The 12,669-nt window shown below is 43.4% G+C and overlaps 1 protein-coding gene across 1 annotated transcript in view; it reads right to left on the bottom strand.

The window, feature by feature from the left end:
• The window catches only part of Sumf1 (sulfatase modifying factor 1), an 83,921-nt gene that overhangs the window by 60,288 nt on the left and 10,964 nt on the right, over positions 1–12,669 (bottom strand). Inside the window, exon 3 of the mRNA XM_047534724.1 lies at positions 9,886–9,960. Within this exon, the coding sequence (XP_047390680.1) occupies positions 9,886–9,960 (75 nt within the window). The remainder of the gene's footprint in view (positions 1–9,885; positions 9,961–12,669) is intronic.

Raw genomic sequence — 12,669 nt, 5'->3', positions numbered from 1 at the left:
GGGGAGATAGCTCCGTTGGTAAAGTGCTTGCATTACAAGCACAAGGCCCTGGGTTCCCCAGCACCGCAAAAAACAAAACAACAACAAAAAAAAAAACAGTACTGTGCATTTTGCAAACTTCTGCAAGAGTGGAGAGATTAAAACAGGCTTGACTGGGGAGTGGAAACCTGGAAGTCCCAACACTGCTACATGCTTAACACAGGATTGCTTACGACCCACGGGATTTTAAAGGTAGGAAGGATGTAGGAGACACTGTACTACAATTTCCTCATTTAACAGGTGGAAAAACAAGTACTGGAAAGTTGGCAGTGGCAGAGCCATGGCTGCAGGCTTTCTGTTGGTGACTCCTTCCACTATTCAAGCGTCTCCCAGCGGCTATTCTGTGAGCGTCTTCCATAAGATGTTGGTAGGGAAAATGGTTCTACCACAGAAGCAGTCGTAGTGACTAGAAAGGCCCTAGGTCAATCAAAGTTAAACTATTTTTAATTGCAGGACTTCTGAGAATCTTTAAAATGCTAATGTAGCGTGGGCTAAGTCTTGGTCAAGTGCAGGATGTGGTCTGCGCTTGAGCTGAGTGGTAAAGCATTTCTGGTCCCCATCCTGGCTCTCCTGTTACAGGATTAACCACATGAGGTTGGCCTGGCAAGTTGCTTGAAGTCTCAGAGCCTCCGTTTTCTCAATCAGTAACATCAGTGTACCAAGAAAACTTACTTAATTGGCTTGCTGTGAGGACTGAGCATAGTAAGCGTTCAATAAAAGGTATGTAAAGCCTGGTGTTGGTACATTACTGGACTCTATAGAATGGATTCATGATGTCACCCTGTGCTCAGCCCTGGGGATACAGAACAGAAGTATATGAACTGGAAATGGGGACAGACAAATAAGGAGATAATTTCAAGTCTGTGATAAGTACTGTGGCCAAGAGGAGCTCAGTGAGCCACGGGAGTTCAAGGAGAGGCACCCAATCAAGGTCAGGGATGGTCCCAGCAGATTCTTTCCATTGTAGGTAAGGAGGAGGAGAAAGTAGAGGCAGGGTGGGGATGAGTTCAGGGCTTTCCACAGGGAGGTCACCCACCGCTATGTAAATGATCCAGCAAAGTTGGGCATCAATTTTTTTTGGTCCAGTAAAATATAGTAAAAGATCTTCAGAACCTCAGTTCTGGAGGATGCTAGGAGATCAACTAGATTCAATCAGTATCCAAAGGCATCTCGCTAGCATGTCTCTAGGAAGAATAGGGATGAGGTAGGATGAATATTGGTCCCTTTGTGACCTGGTGGTTCAGATTTACACCTGTTACCCAAGCATAATTAAAACTATTTCATTTCACTCCCCAAAGTATCACAAGTCAGACAGGTCCAGTCACTCAACTAGTAGTTGTTCCCCTAGTAACAGTATGAACAATCTGTCAGACATCTGTCAGACATCACTTCCTGGTGGGCAGACCCTGTCAGGTGCAGATCATTCTAAGAAACAGAGTTTCTAATCTATAGCTAAACTGATATCTGCCTCCCAGAGAGCTCCCATCTACTGACCCTGCTTAGGTTCCAGGGACCACGCTCTTTCACTTGCCTTTCAAACACCTGTAGAATAAGCTAAACTCATTCACCTCTTAGTCTTCTTTAGAGTCAGTAGCCTATTGGATCTTCCCCAGGCTCTCCCATCTCAAACTTAAGGGCTCCCCACGTCCCTAGTTTCTCAAGCCAAAATCCAAAGTCATTATATTGCTCTCTTTCCTTTTCTATGTTCTCAGATGTTATTTCCAAATATCAGACCACCTTTTAGCATCTCCACTCCTACCAGCCTGCCTCCCAGCCCCATCATCTCTCGCCTGGACTATCACAAAAGTCAGAGTGGTCTCTCTAAAATATCAGTTAGATCCAATGACTTCCAACTGACATTATGATGAAATTCTGACTCCTCTGAGGTCTACAAGGCTCTCTGTAACCCACCGCCTAGCTCCAGGCCCCACCTCATCTTGGGTGGCCCTCTTCTGGATAAACCCAATTTTAAATAGTCTTTCCAGTGCAGCATCCTTATGTAGTGAGAGAACAGATCAACTCCAGGCTGAAGGGTTTAAGCAGAAGTCTGTGGTGGGGAAAGTGGCAGGTTGGCTCCAAGGCACCAATAGGTGACCCCTCATGTCGATCTAGAACCAACTAACACCATTTCCCTTTCCTGAGCCAGAGCTCACCTATACGAGGAAGGCTCTACAGCCAGGTCCTTTTGGAAGTTCCATCCATTCTAAATTCTTATTTGTTAAGTTGATCTTGAAGCTGGACATCCCTGGGTCTGGTTCTCTAATCAACAGTCTACCGTGGTTTCTCTAGAGAGGTGGATGGTGCAAACCCCAACATTCAGGGCCAGGGAATGTCAGCACCACTTTTATTTCTTAATCCCAGTTAAACATCTAAAGGTCCATGACTTGAAAAGAAATCAACGGACACCTTAAACAGGCACTTCTAATCTCAACCTCGGAGGCCCCAGCATGTCTCAGTATATTCACTTTGATCAAGCGCCTCGGAACGGGCTGGGGGAAGAAGAAGCCGTGCCTGTTATCCTCTCGTGCTGGGCTCTCCTCCACCAGCCTTATCGCGGCTCGCTTCCTGAGCACATGCCACACCGACTGCTCAGGCAGGCAAACAACTGCTCTCTTCAAAAAGGCACAAGAGTGCTACCTTCTTATCTTACCCAGTCGGCCAGCCCTGGACTGCCTTTCCCAAGAACTCAGTTACTGTGAACCCAACTTAACCCTGATGACCAGTCCAGTGTCCCTCACCAAGGAAAAGCTGACTGTGTAACCAAAGACAGGTCACACCAGGTCTGAGTCCTACTGCTTTCAAACACTAGATGCCCGACAGATGATACCAATGGCATGCTTTCTTTTTTTTTTTTTTTTTTGACAAAAACATATTAAGTGCTTATTAAGTGACAGTTATTATGCTGGGGACATAATGGTGAATACAACACATGAATTCCCACCTATCCTCACAGAACAAATCTAAGAGAGGGAAAAGTATTCAAGAAATATCTGCACAAGTAAGTACACCATAAGTGGATGGACACTATGGGAGGAAGGCTCGAGAAGCCAGAGGAACAAACGCAGGGGAAAGCGGGTGTCGGGAGGGGGTTCTGAATGGCGTCCCAGGGCGGGCCCAGCTGAGACCAACCACACAGGGTTGGAGGTGGGAGGTAGAGTGGTGGCCACGGTAGGCCTCTGCTGCAGGCTCTGTCCTCTTGTTTCCACATGAGTCCCTCCTCACCTGCAAGGTCCCCTCCAACACCTCTTCCCCACTTGGACTTCCCAGAGCTATGAACTTAGAAAACCCCCAACAGCCAAGAGGTGTCACAGGAAAGCGCAGGACACCTTGAGAAGAACAGCACAACCAGAAGGAACTGTGCCCACACTAATGACAAGTGAGGGTGGAGCCACAGGAAGAAGGTATGAGTGCACTAGAACAATCCTGCCCACAAGCCCCTGATAGGGTCCTGCTGGGTTCCCTCCCAGAACAGAAGCCCACCCGAGGGGAAATCTCAGGGGGAACAATCAAAATGCCAAAGAAGGACAAGAGAAAAGTAAAAGATATGGAGGAGGGACAGAGATCTCAGGCAACGGGAGGCCAAGCTGCGCACACTACAAGAGGACAGGCACAAGGAGCTCAGCGAGGCCACAAAGCTGCCCTGGGCCACACTCCTTCTCAAGGTTCAGGGAACCCGGTCACATGGAAATGGAGACTCCAGCTCAAACCCAATGCAAAGCTACCACAAGAAGGAGACAGGCGGAAGCAGAACGGCTTGCTTGCAGATAACAACTGCAGCCGGGAAGGTTGTCCCACTGTTGTGACAAAACAGCTGAAGTTTAGTAACATGCAAAGAAACAGGTTTACCTCAGCCCACGGTTCTGGAGGCCCTGGAGCATGGCACCAAAACCTGCTTGATGGTGGGGAGGGCTCCCTTGGATACACCACAGCATGGCGGGTGGGATCGTGGGGGAGCACACGCGAGAGGAAGGGACGGTGCGCAAGACAGGAAGCCAGAGAGGGATCTGGAGGCCAGTTCACTGTTGAGTCCAGCAGCAATCCTTTCAGTGGCAGCGCCTGCAATACCTGACCACCTCCCAACAGGCTCCACCTCTTGCTTTATTCATTTATTTATGCATTTTATATTAATTTATTTATTTTCATACTATATCCAAACTGAAGCAGAAGATATGTTCAAAGATTTAAAAAATTCCAACACACTGTTTCAAAATGATGGGACTGGCATTAAGAAAATGATACATGAATAATAAAATAAATCATAATCTGCAAATTCAGATGAGGTACAGAAGTCAAAAGACCAACTGAAAATAAAACAAAAAGCCTTTTCAGAAATATTGCATAAGAGGCAAAAGACAAAAAGGAAAAGAATGTAAAAATTAAAACATAAAAATCATTTAAAAGAAAGAATGAACGATAAAAATGAGTAAAAAAGAATCCTACAGATATATGAACAGTTCCTGAAGACAAGGCGCAAAAACAGTAAAATTTATTTAAAAATTCTCTTGATGTTTAAAAAATAGTGAAAGTACACACTGAAAAAGCAAACTAACTGGAAAACACCACAATGACCAACAGCAAGATATATTCTAGTGAAATCACTAGATAATAAAGAAAAAAGTCCTTGGGTTGACAGGCAAGAGTAATGGGTAACTCTAAGATGAAGAAAATTAAGATCAGCAGCCCTTTGAAAAGCAATGCTTCCATCCAAAAGGGAAAAAAAAAGGTATGTAAGACCCTGAAGGAAAACAAATGTGAAGTAAAGATTTCATATCCAGCAAAACTGTGAACTAGGAAGAGTATGAACACAGCATTGTCAACATGCAACAGTCTGGAGAAGACCCCTGGCCACTCCCTGAAGAATCTGGTAGAGAAGAGCTTCGCCAATTCAAATGAGCGGTATGAGTGTCACAAACCACTAACCATGTGGTTCCGCGTGGAGTTAAGCTTAAACAGGAGGTAAAAAGCAGAGAGTACTCTATGCATGGACATATGTTCCAATAATACGAACTAGTGCAACTATTTTAGAACGGGAGAAACAGGAAAAGCGTATATAAATGTCTGGGTTTTTTTTAAACCTGTTCTCGGTAATTACACTGGTGATGATAGCATTGGTATTGTTATTTTGAGACTGTTATGTATGTAATCTGGGATAAAACAGATAAGTAATTATGAACTACTCTAATTCTATCCCCTATGTCCTTGGGAATCAGGATTACCAGTGTTAGGAAAAGAAAAAAAAAAAAGAAAGAAAAAGAGAGAAAGATGTCAATACAGAACAGGCAAAGATAAAAAACCCGAAGTATCAATGTGGATGCATGAGGCATTTTACCTTAGCTCTGTCCACTGGGAGGTCTAGAAACAACCACAAACCTAATAACAGCAAGAGTACCTGGAACCTGGAGAAGCTTCTGGAAACACTATTTTCTACTAAAAGTAGTGTCTGCTTAGAGTAATGGATAATTCCAGGCAGGGGATGGGGATCTATCCTGCCATTAGAAAAAGCAAAGAAGCCACAAAGGCCTCCTAGGGTCAGTACAAGACTCAGGACATTGCCCAAGGCAGGACCTAGGAATGGGAGTAAAGTCCAAGTGGACACAGGGTATCTTTCTTGGCTGATGAAAATGTTCTATTATCTTCTGTGATGACGGAGCACAACTCCATATATACACAGAAAAACAACCAGGGAGCTGTGCACTTAAAAAGGTAAATTTCATAGCATGTAGATTACATCTCAGTAAAAGATGTTAAAAAGAAGTAAAGCTGTTAAAAAGGAGAAAGAGTGAAAAAAGGATTCCCAAGAACTTGAAATGGTATCCAGCGCTCAAAAATCAGAAAATATAAACTTCAGAAGGGATTATGATTCCAAGTGAATAAAACTCATAACATGAGCTTAAGTTCTGAGTTCATAAAGATGTTTTTAAAAACCTGGTTGTAAGTACATAAATCTACATTCATGATAAAACTGGACAGAACTACATACACACAGAGAAATGAATTTAAAAAACCTGGTGAAATCAGATAAAGACAAATGAATTGGACTAACTTCTGATTTTCTAGTTGTGAAACTGTAGTGTAATTATACACTATGAGACCCATAGAGGAAACATGGTAAAGGGTATACAGGATCTCTCTTATGTATTATTTCTTTACAACTGCATGTGCATCTACAATTACCTGAAAATGAAAAGTTCAATTTAAAAAAAAGGAAAAAACGATCACCTATACAGAGTAATGGGAAACCAACTCATTATTTTAAAAGCTGGTAAAAATTCAAGCATTTACCTATCTTTCCTGTATGACCTGTACAAATGGTTAAAGAAAATAGTTAAGTGGAAAGAACTTATCTCTTTATGAAAGTATCTCCATGAAATGAAAAAGAACTATTAGATTACCACTCTTACAACCCACAATAAATTCATGGATTTAGCCACCAGGCATTAACAATAGACAGCACGATGAAAAGAGGAAGGAGCAGTCATTAGATGCCTCCTGGCGGGGAAGACACCACTTTGATGTCCTGCCGTGGGGTGCGAACATGGGTCCGATCAGACCAGAGGGTGTGTCACCAATTATCAGGACACAGAAGACAGAGAGAAAGCTGAACTGTACTGTCAGAGTACAATCAGCAAATTCAGACCGTAGGCAGGTGTGCAGGTCCTGTAGTCTTCAAGGGAGGGAGGAGAAGGGGAGCAACAAAGGGGAGAAACGAAGGGAAGCCTGCAGATTATGAGTCTCAAAAGACCCAAGTTCCCTTTACATGGATAAGGTTAAACTTGGGACATAACCTGGGTGATAATGCTATAAAGAAACATAAGGATGCACCTGCTTTAAAAAGTAGGATGGGGCTACTTTGGGACAGATGGGGCTGCTGGGGTAGGTAGCCAAACTCTAATCCCTGACCTGGGTAATGGTCACAGACAGGTCTTCCTTACAATAACTAAGAAAGCTACAGATGTCTGTTATGTCATCTTTCTCCATTTGTGTTTTATTTCACAATAAAAAGGTCTTTAAAAAAAGGAAACAATGTATCACTAGTATAACCTGCATAAATGGAAGGCAACGTTTAAAGTAAATAATGAAAATAAACAACACTATTTAATTTTTAACTACCCCGATAGCCTGAGGAAGATGGCAAGCCCTGATTTTGGTGTTTAAAAGAAAACTAAGAGCCAGGCACATCGGTGCATGTCTGTAATCCCAGTCACTCAGCAGGCTGAGCAGGAAGATCCTAAGTTCAAGGCCAGCCTCAGAAACTTGGTGAGACCCATCTCAAAATAAATAAAAAGGGCTGGGGATGTAGCTCAGTGGTAGAGAATTTGCCCGCTGGCCTAGCATGTGTGAGGCCCTGGATCAGAGAGAGAGAGAGAGAAAGAGAAAGAGAAAAGAGGAAAGAAACGGGTGAGCAGGGACAACTAACAAGCTCTGTCAAATGTTAAGGACGTGGCGGCATTCAAATGAGACTGACTTAATCAAATCTGAAAAAGGAAGATCTTTCTCATTATGTGATTCAAGGTGATTTTACATTTTCCCATCTACCACCTAATATCATCTTAAATTTATCTTATGAATCATTTTCATATCCTGTACTTCTAGAAACACTGAATTTAAAAAAGATCTGGTGCCAGGAATGGTGGGGCACACCTACAGATCCAGAGACTGGGGAGGCTGAGGCAGGAGGATTGCAAGTTCAAAGCCAGCCTCAGCAACTTAGTGAGACCCTAAGAAAGTTGGTGAGCTCTGGTCTCGAATTTTTAACAAAGGGCTGGAGTGTGGCTCAGTGGTACAGCCCCTGGCTTCAATTCCCACTACTGAGATGTGGGGAGGTCTGATGAGTCAGTCAGTCAGGCCCACAGGGATGAAGAAAACAGAACTTGGCTCTCCAGATCACTGACAGACTGCATTCATTCCACCCTCTCCAAACAAGCTTAAAAGGTTTGCTTTTCCATTATGAGTATTTAAGCAAGGGACAACACTGCAACCCAGTAAGAGCTACTTGTCCTCCTCCTGGTTACAGGTGCGCATGTTTCCTATGCACTTAAAAGGGCACCTTTGGAGCCTAGCAATAATTCACCTCTGCCTTCACGCCCAATGTGTTTGAAGGTTCTCAAGTGACAAGACACCCTGTATCTGAACACAAATTAGAGAAATAAGTACAAATGCCTTCCCCCGCCTCAACTCTGTAGCTTGAAACAAGACGTCACTGCCCAGACTGCTGGGTCATCAACATCAGCTGGAACTGACCACAAAGCCCTTGGGGGAAAAAAAAAGATGGGGATCAGATTACATAACAGACCTGTAACACAAACTCGCAAAGAGCAAAGAAAATGTGAAATTCAAATGCAGTCTGATCACGTTTTTCAAACATTTATCTCAAACACATTTAAAGTGACCTGATTCACCAAAACATGGTTCGAGACCAAGTCGTGTTTTACTTTATTCCCCTCCCACCCCAAGCTTTGATATTTTAGTTTGAAATGAAAGGAAATGTGAGCCAGGCTAGCTCAATTTTACAGGTACTGCTGCTCTCTGGAGAGGATATAATGCTGCAACACATAAAGATGAAGCTCAGGGTGGGGGCTGTGCAGCTCAGGGACAGCACGTCTGCCCAGCATGCGCAAGACCTGGGCTCCATCCCCCGCCGTGAGAAGAAGAAGAAAAAAGATGAAGTTCAGGTGAGAATTCAAAGGGAACCTGTAGGGAGGTCAGAACTAGATTCATCTTCTGTACTTTTATTTCTTTTTCCTTTTTTTTTTTTTTTTTTTTTTTGTACCAGGTATTGAACCCAGGGACGCTTAACCACTTAGCCACATCCTCAGCTCTTTGCTTTTTATTTTGAGACAGAGTTTCACTAAGTTGCTTAGGGCCTTGCTAAGTTGCTGGGGTTGGCTTTGAACTTGCCATCCTTCTGCCCCAGCCTCCCAGGCTGCTGGGATTACAGGCACTTCTGCATCTTAGTCAGTCTCCCAAGTACACTGACACGCCCCAGCACCTCCTGTTGCCTCTGCATTCTCTGCCCCCTCTGTCATGTGACCTTCCAGCCTATCCTCACTCCTTTCCTTTTCTTCAACTTTTCTGAGATATGTACACAAGCAAATACATAAACATTATGAACCTGTTGAAATGGCTTGTACAGGAATCTAAATTATAATTACATATATAATCCATATACATACAATATAGTAGTATAGCTAATATAAAATTGGATCTTCTCTGAGTCTAATTTTGATTAACATTCCAAACAATAATGGGATAATTATTTAAATAGTGATGTGAAATACTTCTGTTATCATGGAAGCACAGCACACCATTTCCAGGATGTTTGATAGAAACACACCTAATTCAAATCCCCTGGATCCTCTCTATGGGACAGAATACACCCCTGCCTGTAAGGACCAGTCCCCGGACTTCATTATGAACATTCGCAGCAAAGGGCTCCCTTCATGGAAACTGCTCGGACCATGTGAATTCATGAATGTCTAAATAGGAAGCTCTCTCTCCACCTGGCCCCTGATGAGATCCAGGGGGTGAGAACAGAACATTCAGTTAGCCCTCCATTCTAGAAACGTCTACTATAAAGGAAACCCACCAGTGTCTACAGCTGCATTCAGGCACACGATGCGTGACTGGGACACGAGGACAGCTCAGACTCTTCCTCAGATACCATTCTGCCTTGTGCCCTTTGCACCCAGGCAAGGGGCCCTGGCCTGTGGGCCTGTAACTCTGGGCAAATCTGCAGCCAGACAACGGCTGGGAGGGAGAGGAAGGGGGCCTCTGTAGTTTGGATTTCTCACCCAGACCTCTTCTGAGGAGCCAGAGAAGTATGAGAGCCTGTTAAATGTTACTTACTGCCTGCTGGATACCAGTCTTCACCTGCTCGCTCAACATGCCTTCAAAGACAAAGGAGTCGCCAAACTTCTCAGCCTATGAGGAAGGTAGGAAATAGAAACCCAGAGAAGGTTGCAGTCATGTGGTTCACACAGGCCAACTTCTATGAATACCGCTAACGGAATTCTTCTCCCAATGAATCTGAGTTTTTCCTGTGACTTCCAAGAAGACCCAGAAATGACTTACAGTCATCTGGCTTCCTCTAAGAACAGGGTAATGTCACTCTTAGAACTTGTTTTCTTGTAAGACTTTGCTTAGTTGTTAAGATTGCAAATGGAAAAGATCAGCTTTTGGGTTTTTTGTTTATTTTGCAATAATAGGGACTGAACTCAAGAGTGCTCTACCGCTGACCTATAATCCCAGCTCTTTTATTGATTTTGAGACAGGGTCTTACTAAATTGCCCAGGCTGGCCTTGAACTTGCACTCCTCCTGCCTCAGCCTCCCCAGTCTTTGGGATTTCAGGTGTGCCACTGTGCAGGTTGCTGAGATTAGCTTTTCAGAACATGACTGTTCCTGTTGAAGAAAACACACTTACCCAAGTTAACAAATAGCTTAGGGAAATAATAGAAATCTATACATATGCTATTACATAACTGAGTTTTGTCCTTTGTCCTCCGCCTGGAATTTAGCAGAAAGAATTAAATGCCACCGCTGATATTCTGACACATTCCAGCTCCACTAAGGTGTCAAATGTGTTTATAAATATGAAGTGGTTAATTCAAGCACTACATGGAAATCTGAATTTTAATAATTTTATTTAACATGAGTGTCTCAAGTCTCCACAGACCTGGTTCTCTTCATTGCGTGAGACCCTGTTGGGGAAAACTGGGTCATTTGTCCTTGGCATCCATGACTCTACTCCTCTTCTAGTTCTCCTCCATATATCTGACTCTTCCCACTTGTCTCCTGAAATACATGGGTTCTTCTAACAGGATGCTTCTCAGAGTGCTGCCCCTGGCTCTGTGCACTTCTCACACTCGGTCACCAACCCTCCAGCTCTGTGCACTTAAGATCGTACCACCTGCCTGTTAAAACCATGGGCTGCTGCTCTCCATCCCTGGGGATTCTGATTCTGAGGGCTTGCAGCAAGGCTCAGAAACTCTGCCTGTGTCAAACCTGGTACTTCTAACAGTGGTTCAAGATAAACACACTGGCCAACTGCTGGGCAATCTTCCCATCTTGTTCTTTTAACGATGACTCCAGATTGCTACCTCAGTCCCTTGCTGTCCTCGCCGGATGAAATTAACTGAGCCCTGCATCCCTGCGTTTCAGGCCTTACGAGCACCTCGAGCGCCCTTTCCCAAGTGCAGATTATCATCCTTTCTTCACCCCGGATGTTCTTCCCGTATTTCCTGGTGACATCACCGTGCCTAAGAACCTAGCCATTTTTTCATTCCACAAACATTATCCAATACCAAGTATGGACTTGATTTGAAAATAAATGAAGGGATACAAGGTCCATATCAGAAAGACATGATCCCAGTCTTTACTGTGGACACAGACAAAAATCATGACCAATGAAGAAAGAAAAAAATGATTATAACTTCACTTCACCTTGTAAGGTAAAAAAAGGTCAAGAAAAGCCTCCTTCTGACAGAGTGAACAGAGGGAGGCTCCTTGAGAAAGTGACAATTGAGCTGAGATGACAAGGACAAGAAGGAGCCAGGCACAGTGGACACACCTGCAACCCCAGCTATTCCAGAAGCTGAAGCAGGAGGATCCCAAGTTCAAGGTCAGCCTCAGCAACTTAGCAGAACCCTGACTCACCAACTCCCAACCCCTCAAAAAAAAAGAATGAGAAGGAGATGGCCATGTAAAAAGAGGCAAGTAAAGGGCTATGGATTATAAGCAGAGGAAAAACATGGACCGAGCTTCCACGGTGGGAAAGAATGTCTCGTTTTCAAGGAATAAAAACATAAAATGAAGTTGAAGAGAGGGGAAAAAAATCTGTAAAGTGCCACCAAAATATTTTGTCCAAGGAAGAGGTTCTGAACCCTTTTTGTGCTCTACACCCCTTTGGCAGCATACTGAGGCCTAGGGACTGCCTTCTCAGAATGCAACATTTAAATTCATAAAATAAAATCAATAGAACTACTAAAACAACCAGTTACCTCAAAATATTAATAAAACAAATTGGTGTTACAGTCACCTGTATGCTTTTTATTAACATATTAAGTACGATCTGGTACTAGGTCTCATAAAGATCCTATTTCAAAGTTGGGAGGAATGAAAACAGTATTTCAAGATATCTGGAATAATAACAATAAAGAAAAAAGTCTGTGTTTTTTTTTTTTTAAACCAGGGATTGAACCCAGGGGCACTTAACCACTGACCCACATCCCCAGCCTTTTTTAATATTTTATTTAGAGACAGATCTTGCTGAGTTGCTTAGGGCTTACTAAGTTGCTGAGGCTGGCTTTGAACACACAATCCTGCCTCAGCCTCCTGAGCCATTGGGATTACAGGAATGTGCTACCGCATCCAGCAAAGTCTCTGACTTTGATTGGTAAAACAGTCACAAGTACTAAGGTTACCATGGTTTGTTGTCTGTGTCATAATTGAAGGGCATGCTAAATTTCAGGCAGAAATATCAACATTCAGATGAAAATTCTCTCCATCTATGTTCATGGATGCCTAAATTCTGCTTATTCTATCGAATCTTCATGGAGAACCCTGGTCTAAGGAAAGTCTTCTTCCCATGAAAGTCTTCTAACTTTAGCAGAGTACTGGCAACTTGATCTCAG

This window comes from Sciurus carolinensis, chromosome 19 (genome assembly GCF_902686445.1).
Source record: "Sciurus carolinensis chromosome 19, mSciCar1.2, whole genome shotgun sequence".
Taxonomy (NCBI): domain Eukaryota; kingdom Metazoa; phylum Chordata; class Mammalia; order Rodentia; family Sciuridae; genus Sciurus; species Sciurus carolinensis.
The sequence above is the reverse complement of the archived record's forward strand: the minus strand, read 5'-3'. Positions and strand labels throughout refer to the sequence as shown.